Genomic DNA, 18,516 nt, shown 5'->3' with positions numbered 1-18,516 from the left:
ACCCAAGTCCTCACCAAAAATATTAATTAGAAAAGGATAACCCATTCCACTTCTCAGTATTATGGCAAACTATATCAGTAGCTCATTCTCATACAGCAGATGTATATATTCTGAGTAGCTGAAACGCATCATAAGATATTCTAAAAAAAAATCCATAAATGTAATAAAGTTATCTGTAATGACAGCACTAGTAAGAAAATATATATAAAGAAGAAACTGAGACTGAAATGGGCTAAATAACTGTTTTCCTGTTCCCTTGGGTAACTATTCAGAAATGTTCACTGGGTCAATATTCCCCACTTGAGATTGTGCAACATCCTGTCAACATGTAGCCATAAAATGGAGCAGATATATTACACCAATCTGTCACTAGAAACAAAAATAATTCATTAAACATTTATACCGGTAATAAAACCAGCTGGTGGGACCACTGGGGGCCCTGTTTTTCTTTATAGGTTTCTAGAGACATATTGGTGTAAGAAATCTGCTCCATTTTTGGATACATGTTGACAAGATGTTAAGAAATCACTAGAGGGGTCCATTGACCCATTAAGCATTTCTGAATAGTTGCCACTCCATGTGACACAGCCCAAAACAGCAACAGGTGAACATCTATAAAGAGGATCATGAGAAATGTTGTGGTTTAAGTTTCCGTTTAGATGACAAAGTCTAGAGTTTTGTCCAAGCAGGTAATAACATCCCTCGTTATAATCCTTACAACGAGTCAACAGATCAAACTTTATTTATTTCAATCAATTTTACTGAGAAACCACAGATGCATTTTTAAACGAGAGTCCACTGGGGCAAAACGTGTGTTAAAAATACATTGACACATTGAATGGAAAAAAGATGTCATGCTTTCTTAGACAAACACTCGATTTACATTGAAGTCTTCTCACATGCTTTTTCAGCATTTCAATAAAAATATGAAAATGTTTTTCTTTTTGTGCGCTGTTTGCTTATTAATATATAAAACATGTATTGCTGATTATAAAAAACAGATTTATTTACAAAACAATAACAGTTGTGATCCATAATAGTAACAATGTAACAACCATATTCAAATGAATCAGAATTAAAACAATTACATAGACTTACACAAACAGCGCGCGTTTTAGTTAGAAAGTATGAACATATTGGTATTTTCACTGTAACAGTCTCCGGGCCTAAGACAGTCTCTATGTAACAATGCATCCTAACAGTGTAATATGAGGAATAGGAAATATATGATCTGCTTTCAGTTAGGAACCATATGCAGATTTCAAACAATTTATGATTCCCCTGCCCCATCTGATCCCCTCCGTCCGTTAGAGGGACTGCCCTCTAAACTGCCCCGGGGACTGCTCTGACCGTCCGTTAGAGGGACTGCCCTCTAAACTGCCCCGGGGACTGCTCTGAACGTCCGTTAGAGGGACTGCCCTCTAAACTGCCCCGGGGACTGCTCTGAACGTCCGTTAGAGGGACTGCCCTCTAAACTGCCCCGGGGACTGCTCTGAACGTCCATTAGAGGGACTGCCCTCTAAACTGCCCCGGGGACTGCTCTGACCGTCCGTTAGAGGGACTGCCCTCTAAACTGCCCCGGGGACTGCTCTGACCGTCCGTTAGAGGGACTGCCCTCTAAACTGCCCCGGGGACTGCTCTGAACGTCCTTTCCCCATGATTGGTTGGTTGAGTTGTCTGTATATAGTTGGCTGTCTGAAACACTTAAAAAAAGTAAACGGAATCCGACCTCCGCCCCAGTCTTTGTGCCATTAATGCCTAGCTAATGACACTCCAAGAACTGGCATATCCAAGACTCCTTTGTGTGTTAGTATCATTCACCAGAGGAGTCTCAGAGTTGAAAGAGATCTCTAACCATGAGGACTCTCCGTCCTTCTCAGCATTTAGAAGAGGGGAAAAACTTCCCAGGCGAGGGGAATTTAAAGCCATTCCCTGAGGGCAATCTGACAGGGTGTGGTGGGGCTCCAGGATAATCGGCAACAGTCTGAGGGAGCGGTGCCACGGCAGGTTGTGAACCCAGTTTTCTGAGTCCATTTGGCGGGCTGGTGGGGGTCTGGCCCTTTTCAGCGTCCTGGTCCTGTTTGGTGGATCCACGTCTTGGAGAGAGGTGGAGGAGCCCGAGGACGTCTTTCTGGACCCTACTCATCTTCTTCCCCCCACCCTGGAGCACTCTGCCTGGCCCAGGAACTTCCTGCCTCTGGGTGGCGTTGGACCAGAGGGTCTTCAAGTTGTGGATAGCTTGAACCCTCTCATCCACCACGCCAGCCTGCTTCAATCGTCCCATGTCTGCGGTTTCGACCGGGCTGGAGCTGGCTGAGGTGGACCCTGTGGAGGAGTAAGAGAGGGCAGGAGAGGGGACCAGAGAGAGGACCGGGGATGCAGCCGGGGACCGGAGGCTCCCAGCTGGGGAAGGGTGTCCTGAGCTGGGCGAGATCGACATGCTACTGGGGGAGTGTGAGATGTGAGGAGTGTAAGGGGAACTGGGGTATTTAAGTCTGAGCTGCCCCTGGATGTAGGGGTCTGGAGTTCGGTAGGGCGAGGGATGGGGGTGAGACAGGGTCAGGGAGGGAGAACGGGAGGACAGGGCCGGACTGTTGTAGCCGGAGCTGACTTTCTGTAAGGATGAGGAGCGAGACGGCGGTTTGGGCTTGGTGGAGAGCGGCGAGAGGGGCGCGGGGAGGTGGGAGTGGGGGCTGGGCGGGGGTAGGGGTGAACCCTGGGCTTTCAGACTGGCTCTACTACTGGGTCTGCTGAAAGCACTGGTCTCGGATGAACGGAAGCCCAAAGACCCGCCCACTGGGGTCAACGTTGGCGTCAGGGGAGCCGAGGCGGATGAAGGTCTACGCTCCGGTCCTCTTAACCCCTCCTCCCCACCCCCGTCGCCCGCCCTTCCTGTCCTCCCCCTCTGGAGGCTCTCCACTGCCTGCATGTGGCTCTGGGTCTCAGCCAGGATGCGGCTGGCCAGCTCCTGGGGATCCAGAGGCGCGGACGGAGGCTTGTCCTCCTGGGACTTGACCGTGCTGTCCGTCTCGGTGCTGGACTGGTCTGACTCAGAAAGGACCGCCTCGGTACTGACCACATGACCTTTAGAAACGCTCTGAGGGCTGGACAGGAGGGAGGGGGGGTTAACTTAATGTAAAACATGGTTAAATTGTGAGCAGCTGAAGAAAACATGTTACTTGTTTTTGCCAGTTTAAAAAGCCACAACTTACCCCTTGGTGTTAGTGTGTGTGTTCGGGCTGGGGGGCGCAACAAGGGGTGGAGGGGGGACTTTAAGCGGTGAGGTGGGAGTGCTGACGCTCCCTTTGGAGGACATGGAGACGGGATACCCTCTCCCCGCTGCGCCTCCTCTCCCTGATCCTCTAAGGTGTCTGTGTCCCGCAGGGAGGGGCAAGGTCTCACACTCCCGCCCCTCTCCTCCTAGAGGTTCACTGCTGATAATAGAGAATCCTTTATACTCCTCCTCTTCCTCCCCCTCGGCCCCTCCTCCTACTCTCTGATTCGTCGATCGGTTTCGCGGCACGCCGCCAGCGTGTCGGTGTGAGGCAAACAACCCCGCTCCCCCGCGGTGGCGCTCCAGCTCCTGCTGCCGCGAGCGCTGGCTAATGACATCACTGCCGGCGGGTTCGGGGCGGGACAGGAAGCTGAGGGAGGAGGCAAGGGAACTGAGGCTGTAGAGGGAGATGGCATCGCAGGAGAGGCTGTCTGGGCCACCAAGCGGGGAGGAGAACGGAGGCTGGGGCAGGTTGAGGGGGAGGGAGAGAGGGAGGGAGTGGGAAGCACACTGGGAGGAGGAGAGAGACTCTAGAGAAGAAGAGCTGTCCAGGCTCAGACGTTTGGGGAGCTCAGTGGAGTCTGGAAGGCAGAGAGATGGACATGGACAAGTTAGACAGACAGGGCTTAGTTGAAGACAAAGGGTTGTTGCAGTTGCAGTCTGAACGCCAGACTTTGTGACCTAAATGCATTGAGTGAAGACAGGGCTTGCAGACTCTTACCAAACAGGGCCAACAGTGACTGTAAAGCAAAGTGCATGGTCCGTCTGCTAGCCTGTTTACCAGTCTTCAGCAGCACCTCCTCCTGTCCAGCCTCACACAGGTCAAAACCTGGAGGGAAAGGAGACACGCGTACACACAGGATACCTGGGCTTTAGCTCAAGTGGCCAGCACAGCCTTGTGATATACATGAGTGCCACACTAGCTCACTACACAGTGGTGATGTTATATATACAGAACTCTCAGCATGACTGACTCACCCAATGCAGCCAGGAACTCATGACAACCAGGGAGTCTCCACAGTTGGACACTAATAGACACTTGGATGGGAGCCAATGAAAACTCCTGGTCCTTGTCACATGACTGCTGTTCAACCAATACCTGATGAAGCTAGAGACAGAGAGAGGTAAAGTTAGGTTACAGGACAAAAAACAGGGGATTGTGATCCGAAAAACTGGAGAAAAAAAAATTCTTGGCACTTTGAACAGGAGTATTAAAGTGTTGTTCAACAAATGGCTCTAACAAAATACCATGACCCCATTCCTGATAAGACTCTCAGGAACATTGTGTACAGTATGTTCTATCACAACCCTTTTGAACAGAGTGGACAAGACCAGGTAGTAAATCAGACTGGGGGAAAATAACATCTTTAATCATCAATTATCTTTTCTTCATCACTGAAAATCATAAAGAGAGAGTTGCGGGGGCAGAGGGATCTGCCCTCCCTGAGGGATGGGACGGCCAAGAGACCAGAAATGGTAGAAGGAAGAGCTCCGAAAAGGATGTAGGGATTGAGCATGACGTGAAGATAAAGAATAACTTACCGTTCCCACCATGTATCTAACAGCCTTCGCGTGGTGGGTAAGAGGACGAAAGAGAAGGATAGAGGACTTAAACTGTTAGGAGTACAGGTAAAGGCTAACCGTGTGGGGAACTTTTTTGTGTGTGTGTGTGTGTGTGTGCGCACTAAGGCCTACCTTGTTGATGAGCTGTTCTCCAGTCTCTGCTGCCGTTACCAGTTTACAGAGGGCCTGAAATGCTGCATGTGGCAGACCTGGATGACAGAGAGGATAGACAGGCTGACTGACTCATTCCCACCTAATGTCTCGTGTACTGACTGATTTGTTGACTAATTCATTGTATTGTAGAGTGTCAGGCCACTGAGGTCAAAGGTCATTTTAGGAGTTTGCTGCTCTCGCTGCCACTGGGTGTAACAAAAGCTTAAACCTACAGGTTGGGTCATAGTTGTTTGCAATATCAATATACATGCCAATAGACCACAATTGAAATTAATTATGTCCTGGTGAGAAATTAAGTCTTAAATCTTAATGACAGAGTATTATCCTAAAGTCAAGCGAGGCCTGCTGAACATTCCTGCTTTATAAGCACCTCTGTATCTATGGCAATGTTTCTTAATCCTGGTCCTCGGGCCACAAAGGGGTGCACGTTTTTGTTTTTGCCCTAGCACTTACACCTGTTTTAAATGTTGCCCTAGCACTTACACCTGTTTTAAATGTTGCCCTAGCACTTACACCTGTTTTAAATGTTGCCCTAGCACTTACACCTGTTTTAAATGTTGCCCTAGCACTTACACACTTGATGGACGTTATCAACCTATCATCAGGTCTTTAATCTGAATCAGGTGTGTGAGTGCTTGAGCAAAAACATGCACCCCTTTGGGTCCAGAGGACCAAGATTAAGAAACACTGATCTATAGTAATGGTGCATTAATTTTGGAATTTTGGCCAAATATGCTGTGTCAGTCTTTTATAACTCCACACTGAAACTGTTGAAATAAATTAGTTTAAATTGTTCTGAACAATTGCGTCAAGATCCACTAGGTTGCAAAAGCATGGGTTTGCAAAAATGAGAGAAGCACACTAAGCACCTGTCTGCTTGCTTTGGCATCGTACCTCTGCTCTCAACTTGGTCAATAAAGCTCTGGAAGTCAATCTGACATTTCATCCTTGCTGACCTTTAACCTTTCAATGTGTTACCTAGCAGTGACTGCAGGGTGGCGCTGCAGAGCTGCATCCGGTCTCCCGGGTCAGCTGTAGGGAAGAACACCGCAGCCGGCATACCGCCGCCGGTACCAGAACAATCCAACCGGAACCCGACAGCCGACAGCAGGGCCTGCCAGCCCGGGACGCCACCAACCTGAGAGGTTAAAGCATAAATAAACATTGAGATTACACACAATAACTAGGTCATGAGGTTCACCAAAGACCTCACATATCTCACATGGAAACTGCACACACGCACCTTATTCTCCACACTTTGCTGTGAGGTATACATTGCGTTAGTCTGTCCACTCTGAATACGCTGGAGAGACTTCTCAACCTGACAGATGGGGACAGAACACATTGTTTGTGGCGTTTCTCGGACAGACTGAGGCGTTGTGGCAGAGGTTGGGAGTTGTGTGTTACCAGGTGCAGTAGAACTCTTAGGGCATCTCTGGCTCTCTCAGGGTACTGGAGGATCTCTGCCAGGGCCTGGCCAATCAGGGACGAGGGGCTGTTCAGCTTCACGTCACAGCCAATCAGCATGAAGCCTGAGAGAAAACGTAAAGCGTGATGTGGACTTACCTTTACAGGAGCGACACATTTAGGCGTTTAGGCTTATGGGTTAGGTTCAGGGTTAGAGGTTTGGAGAAATTGCTTTCTGAAAGAAGAAGTTAATCCTGAACACATGGCGTATATGTACTGACCAGCCCAGTTGGAGGGATGTGAGAAATGTGCGCTGCTCTGCAGGGTCTTCATGGCCTCAGTGAGAGCTGCGCTAGCCTTGGCCCCGTTCAGCAGCGCTGAGTAGAACGTGTGTGTAAACACTTTGGAGGCTGCCACGGGAATGGGCCACAAGGACACACACACACAATGCACCCCCGCCGAAAGGAAGGCCCGGGTCAGACCCACCAGCCCGTCGGCTGTCACTCTGCTTCCACTCTCCTGGTATGACCTGACAGAGGACAAGGTTAGAAACATGGACAAACCGTTTTAAACAGACTTACAATGGCTTGACCGATAATCTGGAATTTGTGTGTGTGTGTGTATTAAATTTAGGGAAAATAGGAGTACCGAATAGGAGATCAAATGTCAATAATGTTCTTGCGTGTGTGTGCGTGTATCTCACCCCAGCACCACCAGTTTGACAGGCAGTCTCAGTTCTAATATGTCGGCGGCGGTGAGCAGAAACTCCTGTAACGGTGGACCGTCGCACAAACTCTCCGCATCACACACGCTTCCCCCGTCCTCACTCCCATCCTCCCGTCGCTCAGACCTCGCTCCGGCATCCCCGGTCTCGCTTGCTAGCGATCCCCCACGAGGTGTGCTCTCCTTGGGCCGTGTCTCTGAGTTCAAGCCTGGATCCTGGCTTGGTGAAAGAACCAGGGCCGCCAGCTTCCAGGAGACATGAGTGGCGAAGTGGACACATTCTGCTTGGCTCATGGCGGTCAGCACGCGCTCCTACGCAAGAGGAGAGCGGTCACAATGGGAGCAGAACGCACACACAGACACACACTTTATTCATTCAAAAGAAACTGTTGTCCAGAGTGACTTATAAGGAGTAATACGTCTTGCTTAAGGGCAACAGAACTAATTTGTCACATTGCTTGCTATGGGTTTTTAACCAATGGTATTTTGATACCAACACTCTTGTCTATCTGAAATGGTCCTGTCACCAACATTTACATAACGGTCACAAGACACAGGCCTCCTTAACGTATCTAGAATATCAATAAAAAAAAACGCTAGAGGCAGGGCTTTCTTCTATATCTTCTATAGATCCATGTGAGAGACACAGACTCCGTCTCAACCTTTAAGCCTTTACTAAAGTCTGTTCAGTAGTGCCTGTGATTAAGTGTAGTATGTGCTCTAGCTCAAACCTGCAGGAGAATGCCTCCTGGTTACTGTAGTAGAATTGTATCCTGCACAACCACAATAAGACAGGCCGCAGTGTAAAATTCCACTCTAGATTTCTTTCTAGGTTCTACCATTACAATGTCTTGCTCTTTGTGGTTTCTGTGCTGGGTTTCTGTATAAGCACCTTGTGAAAACTGCTCATGTAAAATTAAATTCATAAAATGAATTGGATCGTTAAAATTAGTTTTCTATCATCTGCATTCTTTAATTAACAGGGAAGGCTGCCATCATCGGTCAGTAAAAGTTTATACCCATAACTCTACCACATGTTTCTTTTGTCAAACGTTTAAACACACGCACCCGCACTCTTTGGTTCTGTTTTCAGTACCTTGGTGGCGTGTGTCCCAGTGAGGGGCTGGCAGCCTAGCAGTTCCCCCAGGCGATGGGCCTCGTCGTGGGCAGAGGGCAGCGGTCCCCAAAGCCAACGCTCCATCACCCTGGAGGGCAGGCTTGGAGCACCCACTACTGCAGTCACAGAACCCCCGCCGCCACAGAGGAATGGAGCCCCGCGACGAGGGTGTGACTGGGTGGAGGTCCCGCGTTCAAAGGATTAGTCAGGCAGCCACAGACACTCATTATAAAGTCAGCATTGTTGCTGATATATCTCAAGTATCCAGTAAGGACAGTGAATTATGCAGCTTGTACTGCTGTCTAATGTAGTGCGTGTTATTGGATACACACACCTTGGCTGCCACCCCCAGGCTCCCTAAAGACGGGACGGCTAGAATGTTGAACCTCTCGTACAGATACTCGTTGGAGGAGCTTCCTTTGAGCAGAGCAAAGGGAACCAGGTACAGATCTCCCTCCAACACCAGAACCAACTGTCTGTGTCTGCCCACTGCACCACTGCTGGGCATTAGCACCTTGGGAGGGAGGGACGCAGGGAGGGAGGGACGCAGGGAGGGAGGGACAGGGGGAGGGAGGGACAGAGGGAGGGAGGGACGCAGGGAGGGAGGGACAGGGGGAGGGAGGGACAGAGGGAGGGAGGGACGCAGGGAGGAAGGGACAGAGGGAGGGAAGGACGCAGGGAGGGAGGGTGAGTACAGACAAATCAATCTCTATCAAATGGTAAAATATAGTGTTGTTATGGTGAACCCACACACACACACACACACACACACACTTACCTCCTCCATCGGCGCAATGAGAAGGTGGTGAAGGGCACGTAGGGGGGGTTTGGTGAGGGGGCTGGGTGGAGCTCTACTGGGAGATGAGGGGGTCTCTCTCCCTGGAGACACTGTAGAACTGACCAAACTGGACAAACTCTGACTACTCCTGGACAAACAGACAACAGACGTGCGTTTTGTGAAGGGACAGCTGCCGTGGACGGTCACAAGTTAACCCCAACGGTTGCTAGAAGAAAGGGAAGTTAGACTGAAGAACCGTACAGGATTCGTTGGACACGGCTAAGGGTGTCAACAAGTAGACTTGCATAGGAATGTAAGGCAGGACACTCCATATAAACCACCTGACTTTACTTGAATTATGGTGACATTTCAGACGTTCTGCAGGACACACAGACACACACACAGACCTTTTGAAGATGTTGTTTCTGGATACCATGCGGAGGTAGCCGGTAGGATCGGTGGTGGAGGTCAATCGCTCCTCAAACTGATGTTCTGACAGATCACCAGCCTCACTCTCTGTCTCGCTGCTGGGTGCACACACACACATGCGCACACACACGGGCACACACGCGCACGCGCACACAGCAAGGCACTGTCAGGGGTGGAGAACAATGAGGCGGAACAATTGCTGACACAACACATGGAGTCCCACTACAAAGCAACCAACAGTGCTGGCGCCGCTGAACGCTGTGTGCCATATTAAACTTGATTACTCTCCAAGGTGTGATGGACTCTCTCTGCCTTATTAAAAGATCAGTTAGCCTCTCTGACGGTCTGCAAAGGGAGGGTATACTACTGGAAAAGTTGTACCAGTAAATCACCAGAATTAAGGATTTAATGTAATCTAACATCGAGATTCTCAAAGCTTCTTAGGACCAGGAACTGGCAAAGCATGGCTTTATAATCTGAGAGATTTAAGTACATGGTTTGTATTTACAATCAAAATGGTATTGGAAAGTTCATGAAAATGTCAGGAAAGATCATCAAGTGATTGAATAATAATGGAAAGACATAAATTGCTTTAAATTGCAATATTACCACAGTCCTTTTAAAAATGTCCTACATATCTTGTGGGCGCTCAAACCGTTCCAAAGCTCAAATTCATAGGAGTTCAATAGAAAGCACATGTATGTCCTAACCGCTAAACAGAAAAAATTGCTGTTGCGTAATTCTGGTTCACTGAAGGAAGCAACAATGCATCAAAAGGCCTTATTCTGGAGGTTTACAGCCAAGGACCAGCAGCAGCATTGAGAAACGCTGATCTAACACATTTACTGACGCTTTTGGGTTTCACTGGTGTCTCAAATAATCTTTGACTGATATAAACTATCAATTTGGTGTTTTAGCTAATGCCAGTGTTGACTTAATGATTTTCATGAGTTTCCAGAAGACAGCCTGTCTTCTGGAAACTCATGGACAAGATGGACACAACTATAAAAAGTGAATATGATATTCTAGATTGCAAATGACCAAAGATATAGTACTAAAATCTCAGACAGAAAGAGCATCCAGCCAGGTGAAAAAGAGCGGTCTCTCAGTGAAGCAAATAGGAATCTTTCAATAAAACAGATATCATGGCAAGGGTAACACACACACACACACACACACACACACACCTGCAGTAGTAGTTGTCCACTCCCAGAGCCTCTCTTGCTGCAGTAATGTGCTGCTCCAGAGTCTGCCAGCCACTAGCTCCTCCCCCCTGGATGTCTGAGGCCTGCAGCTCAGATCCTCCCTCCCCCAGGTACACCTCGTGAAACTTCACTATACCTGCACACAAGGTCGACACTTGTGAGAGAGCTACAGTAGGTCTGTGTTTGTGTTGTGAGTAGAGTGAGTGTTGTGTGTGTGTGTTGTGTTGTATGTATTTGTTATACGTTATGTGTTGTGTTGTATGTATGTATGTATGTATGTGTTGTGTGTGTGTATGCCTACCAGTTCCGGGGGCCAGCAGCCAGCTGTACAGATATCCTGCGGCCAGAGAGAAGTACAGCACTAGTGACTTTTGGCTGTTGACCGTATCCAGGATGTGCTCAATGGTAACTGGGGAGTAAGGGTCAGGGGTCGGGTTATAGGGGTCAGATGTAGGGGCTTGATGACCCTGCTGTCGCTCCACCAGGAGGTCAGCGAAAGCCCGGGTCCGAGCCCGCTCCGCCACCGCCAGGGCCTCGTCATGGTGGCCTGGGGATGAGAGGAGCGAGTGATGAGAGGAGCGAGGAATGAGAGGAGCGAGGGATAAAAGGAGCAAGAGAGGAAAGAAAATAAAGTGGTCAAGTAAAGGGTGACAGAAACTGATAAAAGAGAGACAGAAAGGGGGAGAGCTGGATAGAAGGGAGAAAAGAGAAGGACAGAAAAAAGACAGCAAGTAAAGAAAGAGTGTTACCCAGGCTGACGAGGACCCTCTGGAGAGCCTGGTAGGAGGAGGTTTGCAGGTCGAACAGAGACAGCCTGTAGTCTGAGCTGAGCTGCGCCTCATGGCGAATTGACTCAAACAACGCGGACGCTCTGTACAACTGGAGACAGAAAAAACACAATCCTCAACATGATCACACACTAATTCACACCTGACTACACACCCATTACTGTCAGTATAGGGAACAAAGAAACCCCTCAGGTTTGAATCCCAGTTCCACAGTGCACCAGCAGGTGTCACCAGGACCCAGGAGAACGTAGCTTCTGAAACAGGTTGGTACCTGGTGCTGGGCTTCTTCTAGGTTGCTGCTGGCCCATAGTGACAGGCCCAGCCGGTGACGGATCTTAGCTTCCTCCTCTCTTCTCCCACACTGCTCTGCCAAACGTAGACCTGGGAGAGGGAGACAGTGAGAGAGACAGAGAGTGAGAGAGACAGAGAGTGAGAGGCAGTCAGAGAGACAACGAGAGAGAGAGCGATACAGATAGTGAGATGAAAGGAGAATGGGACAAACATCACTGATTGGCCCTTTCCATCGCTCCCTCTACAACCCTTCCCTCTGTCGGTCCTCCCACCTTCCTGCAGGTACATGACAGCCTGTGTGTAGTTCTTCAGTGCGTGGTGTGTCCTCCCCAGGCTGCCGTACGCAAGTGTCTTGGCTGCGAGGTCGTTGTTCTGTGCGGCCACGCTCAGGTGCTGCTCCTGTTGACATGGCGACAGACACAAAGTTCAAGTCCCGCGTTGTTCAGTGGACGGAACACGATAGCCTACCGGTCGCGTGTGTTTACCTGACAGACCACTGCCCTTTCGTAATTTCCCAGCGCCTCGTAGGTCAAGCCCAGGTTCCCGTAGGCCTTGCCCTGACTCCTCCCACACTGCATCTCCTCCGCAATCTCTAAAGCCTTCTGGTGCCACTGGAGGGGAGGGAGGGGGAGGGAGAGCGAGAGAGAAAAATGGTTAGAAACACAAACAGATGGACAGTAGACAACTGTACAAGGAATATAAAAAGACTACAGTTAGAAAGCCACCTACCTGCAGAGCGGACTCGTTCTCTCCCATCAGTTGGTAGACACCACCCAGGGCCCCGCTCGCAGCGCCCTCTAGTGCCCGATCCTGGGACAAATAGATTTATAGTCAACAATGTACTTGACTAACGTAAAGAGTCCATATAACAGAAGCGATTGGCCCTGCCTTCCCTCCCAGAGGTGGCAGTATTACCCCCGCGCTGCACGCCATGTCCAGCTGATGCTCCAGGCAGGACAGAGCTTGTTCATAGTTCCCCAGGTGGCTGTGGAGGTCTCCCAGTTCCCCGTAGGCCTGGGCCTTTCCTCCCCCGGCCTCTCCACCCAACTCGTGGGCCACCACCAGACGCTTCTCGAAACACACCAACGCCTGCTGCAGACTACCCAGAGATCTGAAAGGGAGAGAGACAGACAGAGAAACAAAAGGAGCCTGTTTAGCTTGCAGAAGATGAGAATGTGCCCAATCAATTACTCAATAAATGCATTTCATGTTAAGCAAACAAAGTACTCGTAATGAGACATTAAAAACACTCAAATGGCCTCCCTATCTCCAAACATAAAAGCTTCTTGTTGTCCACAGGGAGCTATATAGAAAACAAAGGAGTTTATAATTCCAAATGTTGATTTTGCTAGTATGCGACCAAAATAACCGGATCTATCCTTGGGGTAGTGAATGTAAAAGAGGGTGCGTCGGGGATTGAGCTGCAGCTTTTATCAGGGCAATTACACAACTAGTTCTGTCATTACTCTGTCCTTCCCTTACCAGGAAAGAGAGAGAGAGCGAGTACAGGGAGTACGAGAGAGACAAAGAGAGAGAGTACAGAGAGATGAGAGAGCACAGACAGGTATAGAGGGATAAACGGAATGTGTCTTACCTGTGTGCATTGCCCAGTCCCCTGTAGGCTCTCTCCTGGTCCTGAACATGCTTGAGGCTCTGAGCCACAGTCAGAGACATCTCATAGTACTTTATTGCTTCCTCAAAGTCTCCCAGCGAGTCGTAGCAGTCGGCTAGGTTCCCGTAGGCCCTGCCTCGGTCCAGAACACACTCAGCCCCGCTCAGCTGCTCCAACATGGCCAACTGCTGCTCGAAGTAGCCGATGGCCTCCTCCAGGACGCCCATGTTCATCTTGGTGATGCCCATGTTGCCCTGGACCTGTGCCTCCACACTGGCGTCTCTGAGACCCTGCGCCAGGGCGAGCTGAGCCTGGTAGCATTGGAAGGCCGTGGGATAGTCCATTAGGGCCATGTGGACAGCTGCCAGGCGACCCAGAGCACCACACTGCCCCCGCTGGTCGTCTAGAGATGTGCGGACAGACAGCTCCTCCTCGTGGAAGTTGAGCGCCAGGTCGTACTGACGGAGGAGTCTGGAGTAGGGGAAATAGCACCTAGTCATTAATTACTTTAAAACACTAGAATGATAAATAACTCATAACAGTCAATAAGGCAACACTGTTTGATGTTCATGTTAAGTGAACACATCTCATGTGAACTCATCTCATGTGAATGGTGCATAACTGAATTCGGAAGCTACCTGTGTGCGGAGCCTAGCGCAGAGTAGGCATCAGCCTCCATCTTGTGTCCCTTGATCTCCTGAGCCAAGGTGAGCTGCTGCTGGTAGAACCTCACTGCCCCAGCCACATCACCCCGACACACACACACATCCCCTAAGTTCCCCAGAGCGCGGAACACTGCCTGCACACAAACACATAAACAGCTTTGTCTTGGTGACTGCGTCTTCCTGTGTGTTGTCTTGGTGACTGCGTCTACCTGTGTGTTGTCTTGGTGACTGCGTCTTCCTGTGTGTTGTCTTGGTGACTGCGTCTTCCTGTGTGTTGTCTTGGTGACTGCGTCTTCCTGTGTGTTGTCTTGGTGACTGCATCTACCTGTGTGTTGTCTTGGTGACTGCGTCTACCTGTGTGTTGTCTTGGTGACTGCGTCTACCTGTGTGTTGTCTTGGTGACTGCGTCTACCTGTGTGTTGTCTTGGTGACTGCGTCTACCTGTGTGTTGTCTTGGTGACTGTGTCTATAGTGGATATAAAAAGTCTACACACACATACTTTGTTGAAGCACCTTTTGATGTGCCCACTCTTCAATGCAAAAGCGCTCTAAATCTGTCAGATTGCGAGGACATCTCCTGTGGACAGCCCTCTTCAGATCACCCCACAGATGTTCAATTGGATTCAGGTCTGGACTTCGGCTGGGCCATTCCAAAATGTTAATCTTCTTCTGGTGAAGCCAGGATTTGGATGTGTGCTTTGGGTTGTGCTGAAAGGTTAACCTCCTCTTCATCATCAGCTTTCTAACGGACGCCTGAAGGTTTTGTGCCAAAATCGCCTGGTATTTGGAACTGTTCATAATTCCATCCACCCTGACTAAGGCCCCGGTTCCAGCTGAAGAAAAACAGCCCCAAAGCATGATGCTGCCACCACCATGCTTCACTGTGGGTATGGTGTTCTCTGGGTGATGTGTAGTGTTGTTTTTGTGCCAAACAAGTTCAACCTTGGTTTCATCAGACCATAACATTTTCCCACAAGCTTTTAGGGGACCTGATGTTTGTTTTTGCAAACTTCAGCTGGGCTTGGATGTTTTTCTTTGTAAGAAAAGGCTTCTGTCTTGCCACCAAACCCATAGCCCATTCATATGAAGAATACGGGAGATTGTTGTCACATGTAGCACACATCCAGAAATTCCTGCAGTTCCTTTAATGTTGCTGTAGGCCTCTTGGAAACCTCTTCTTCTTGTCTATTCATACATTTTGGAGGAACGTCCAGTTCTTGGTAATGTCTCTGTTGTGCCATATTTTCTTCACTTGATGATGAATGTCTTCACTGTCTTCCATGGTATATCTAATGCTTTAGAAATTATTTTGTAGCCTTCTACTGACTGATATCTTTTAACAATGAGATCCCTCTGATGCTTTGGAAGCTCTCTGCGGACCATGCTCTCTGCACCCTCTTTTACAACTAAGAAAATGTCAGGAAAATCCTACTAGAACAGCTGGACTTTATTTGGTATTGATCAGAGTCAATTTAAATGATGTCAGGTGTGTAATGACTTCTACTTAACGTGAGTGATTGGTTAATTCTGAACAAAGCTACATCCCCAGTTATAAGAGGTTGTGCACACTTATGCAACCAGGTTATTGTAAGGTTTTTATTTTTCATTTTTCCCCCTCGAAGATTTCAGTTTGTTTTTTAATTGAATTGTTCACATTATAGGTCAAATTAAAAGTGGAAAAAGTTATGACATTAATTTATCTTTGTCTCATTCTTTTACATCACAAAAACCTGGAATTTTAAGAGGGGTGTGTAGACTTTTAATATCCACTGTACCTGTGTGTTGTTCAGAGTCTGAGCCAGGGCCAGCAGGCACCTCTGACAGTCCTCAGCCTTGCTGTATTCCCCCAGGGCCTTGTAAGCCAGACCAAGGTTACAATAGGCTTTGGCCTGGGACAACTTATCCCCCAGGTCTTTAGCCAGGGCCAGATCCTGCTCATAATACCTGTTTGAAGGAGGACAAAAAGGACCTGTTTACATTTGAAAGGGCACACTTGTATTTATGTGTATTTATTTGGAAAAGGTCAAAACAATGCTCAGAGTGTGTGCGCGTGCGTGTGTGTTCCCCACCTGACGGCCTCCTTGTACTGTCCCAGGCAGTAGTGTGTGTAGGCCAGGTTGTGGCAGACTTTGCCCTCCCCCTCCATGTCCTGTAGCTGAGGTGACAGGGTGAGGTACTGCTGGTAGTAGGGGACGGCCTGGACGTACTCCCCTCGGCAGCAGTGGAAGTTCCCAAGGTTACCTGAACACAAGGACACAACTCACCATTTGGTATCAACCAGGGTATGAACAGAAAGCACGTCCTTTGTTAGCCCGCACGCCCGTCCGCTACCTAGCGCTCTGGCCGTGCTCTGAGTGTCGCGTAGCTCATGGGCGATGGTCAGGTGGTGCAGGTAGTGCTGGAGAGCCTGGTCGTGAGCGCCCAGGGCCTGATAGGCTACAGCCAGGTTGCCGTGGGTGGAGGCCTGCGAGGGACGGTCATTTACCTGGGAGGAGAGAGAACAGTCAACGTTGGTGGGTCCGACATCCTAGGAAACATCCCCCTGGTTACGAATCCCTGAAACACTCTGTTGTGCGTGTTCGGGCCTCCTCACCTCCAGAGAGATGTGCAGCTCCTGCCGGTGATAGCGAACAGCCTGGTCGTACATCCCCAGGGAGTTGTAGGCGTTGCCCATATTCCCGTAGGCCCTGCCCTCCGCAGCGTAGTCCCCGAGCTCCTGCACCAGACACAGGTGGGCCTTGTGGTACTTCAACGCCGTCTCATATTCCCCCTTCATCTGGTGGATTATACCTGCGGACAGAGACGTGGAACGCTCAGCCATTTTAACAGCCCTGAACGCCCCGGGGAGCAGCAGCGTTACGGAGGTTTTAATGCCTGAGACAGGAGGGGAGGAAGCACAGGTGGAGGACAGAGAGACATCTAGCAGGACCAGCTACAAAAAGCCAGCAGGCACGCATCAAAGCACGGAGCACGACCAAACCTTGGGAAGGGCAAGACGTGTGTCCCGGTACGATCTGCGTTGCGAGGCACTCTGAAACCCACCTTACTGGGCTGTTATGACATGACAGTTTTTAAGAGTTCCACTCAGTTTGTTCACTGCAAGCCCCTCAACAGGGACTGATTTAGACCTGGGACACCAGGTGGTCACAATTCATTATGGGGTGGAACAGAGGAACAACAGGCCCCTGAACACGTAAGGTAGATTAAATACCCCTGGTGTAAGGTAGATTAAATACCCCTGGTGTAAGGTAGATTAAATACCCCTGGTGTAAGGTAGATTAAATACCCCTGGTGTAAGGTAGATTAAATACCCCTGGTGTAAGGTAGATTAAATACCCCTGGTGTAAGGTAGATTAAATACCCCTGGTGTAAGGTAGATTTAAATACCCCTGGTGTAAGGTAGATTTAAATACCCCTGGTGTAAGGTAGATTAAATACCCCTGGTGTAAGGTAGATTAAATACCCCTGGTGTAAGGTAGATTAAATACCCCTGGTGTAAGGTAGATTAAATACCCCTGGTGTAAGGTAGATTAAATACCCCTGGTGTAAGGTAGATTAAATACCCCTGGTGTAAGGTAGATTAAATACCCCTGGTGTAAGGTAGATTTAAATACCCCTGGTGTAAGGTAGATTTAAATACCCCTGGTGTAAGGTAGATTAAATACCCCTGGTGTAAGGTAGATTAAATACCCCTGGTGTAAGGTAGATTAAATACCCCTGGTGTAAGGTAGATTTAAATACCCCTGGTGTAAGGTAGATTTAAATACCCCTGGTGTAAGGTAGATTTAAATACTCCTGGTGTAAGGTTTACAGAGAACGCTGTGACAAACAAAAACATCTGTTCACCAGCAGTCTTGTGTTTAAAAATGGCTTGTTGTTGAGAGAGGTCAAAGGGGAACGACAACAATAGTAAACTGCAGGAGCCCGGACCAATATCCTTGTGGAACCTTTCCAAATCCATGTTGAATCCATGTCCAAATAATTCAGGCTGTTCTGGAAGCCAAAGGGTTCAAACCCAGTACCAGAATGGCGTATACAATAACCTAAAAACTGGATCTATATATTGCCGTATATAACTTTAACGTTCAGCTAGTGTGTTCTGGCTGATACAAATCTGTGGTGTGTGTGTGTGAACCGCGGAGAGAGAGGAGCCTGATTCAGTAGGCTAAAGCGTGAAATGGAATTCCTGTAAATGAACACCCACAGCACACTCACTCACTGTGTCTCTCGACTACGCTGACAAAGACACACAGTCTCACACACTATCTATCGCCATCCAAGGACAAACACGGCATCCAGAGAGGACTGTAGCAGGACCTCGCCTAAAAAGTGCTAAAATGCTGAAACACATTAGACTAGGGTGTTGTGGATGAAGAAGCGCTTTCCGGTGGGGTAAAGGGTCAGGGAGAGGGAGAGTGACCCTTTCATGGGTTTCAAAGTAAGAGGATTACGGAGCAACCCGCACAGTCGAATGAAAAACTACCACGCGC

The 18,516-nt window shown here is 48.9% G+C and overlaps 1 protein-coding gene across 1 annotated transcript in view; it reads right to left on the bottom strand.

Moving 5' to 3' along the window:
- Positions 1-724: 724 nt before the first annotated feature.
- Positions 725-18,516, bottom strand: part of ttc28 (tetratricopeptide repeat domain 28) — a 62,689-nt gene continuing 44,897 nt past the window's right edge. The window contains exons 10-38 of the mRNA XM_034297042.1: positions 16,620-16,816; positions 16,358-16,511; positions 16,096-16,267; positions 15,802-15,970; positions 14,000-14,160; positions 13,344-13,832; positions 12,665-12,860; positions 12,479-12,559; positions 12,235-12,360; positions 12,022-12,148; positions 11,730-11,839; positions 11,420-11,549; positions 10,972-11,217; positions 10,653-10,806; positions 9,444-9,563; positions 9,037-9,184; positions 8,593-8,772; positions 8,238-8,432; positions 7,122-7,453; positions 6,700-6,947; positions 6,419-6,543; positions 6,255-6,332; positions 5,990-6,149; positions 4,970-5,046; positions 4,817-4,840; positions 4,253-4,382; positions 3,996-4,103; positions 3,213-3,855; positions 725-3,104 (exon numbers count right to left, since the gene is read on the bottom strand). Coding sequence (XP_034152933.1) covers positions 1,877-3,104; positions 3,213-3,855; positions 3,996-4,103; positions 4,253-4,382; positions 4,817-4,840; positions 4,970-5,046; positions 5,990-6,149; positions 6,255-6,332; positions 6,419-6,543; positions 6,700-6,947; positions 7,122-7,453; positions 8,238-8,432; positions 8,593-8,772; positions 9,037-9,184; positions 9,444-9,563; positions 10,653-10,806; positions 10,972-11,217; positions 11,420-11,549; positions 11,730-11,839; positions 12,022-12,148; positions 12,235-12,360; positions 12,479-12,559; positions 12,665-12,860; positions 13,344-13,832; positions 14,000-14,160; positions 15,802-15,970; positions 16,096-16,267; positions 16,358-16,511; positions 16,620-16,816 — 6,308 coding nt within the window. The 3' untranslated portion in view covers positions 725-1,876. The remainder of the gene's footprint in view (positions 3,105-3,212; positions 3,856-3,995; positions 4,104-4,252; positions 4,383-4,816; positions 4,841-4,969; positions 5,047-5,989; positions 6,150-6,254; positions 6,333-6,418; positions 6,544-6,699; positions 6,948-7,121; positions 7,454-8,237; positions 8,433-8,592; positions 8,773-9,036; positions 9,185-9,443; positions 9,564-10,652; positions 10,807-10,971; positions 11,218-11,419; positions 11,550-11,729; positions 11,840-12,021; positions 12,149-12,234; positions 12,361-12,478; positions 12,560-12,664; positions 12,861-13,343; positions 13,833-13,999; positions 14,161-15,801; positions 15,971-16,095; positions 16,268-16,357; positions 16,512-16,619; positions 16,817-18,516) is intronic.

This window comes from Esox lucius, chromosome 14 (assembly GCF_011004845.1).
Source record: "Esox lucius isolate fEsoLuc1 chromosome 14, fEsoLuc1.pri, whole genome shotgun sequence".
NCBI classification, from domain to species: Eukaryota; Metazoa; Chordata; class Actinopteri; order Esociformes; family Esocidae; genus Esox; species Esox lucius.
The sequence above is the reverse complement of the archived record's forward strand: the minus strand, read 5'-3'. Positions and strand labels throughout refer to the sequence as shown.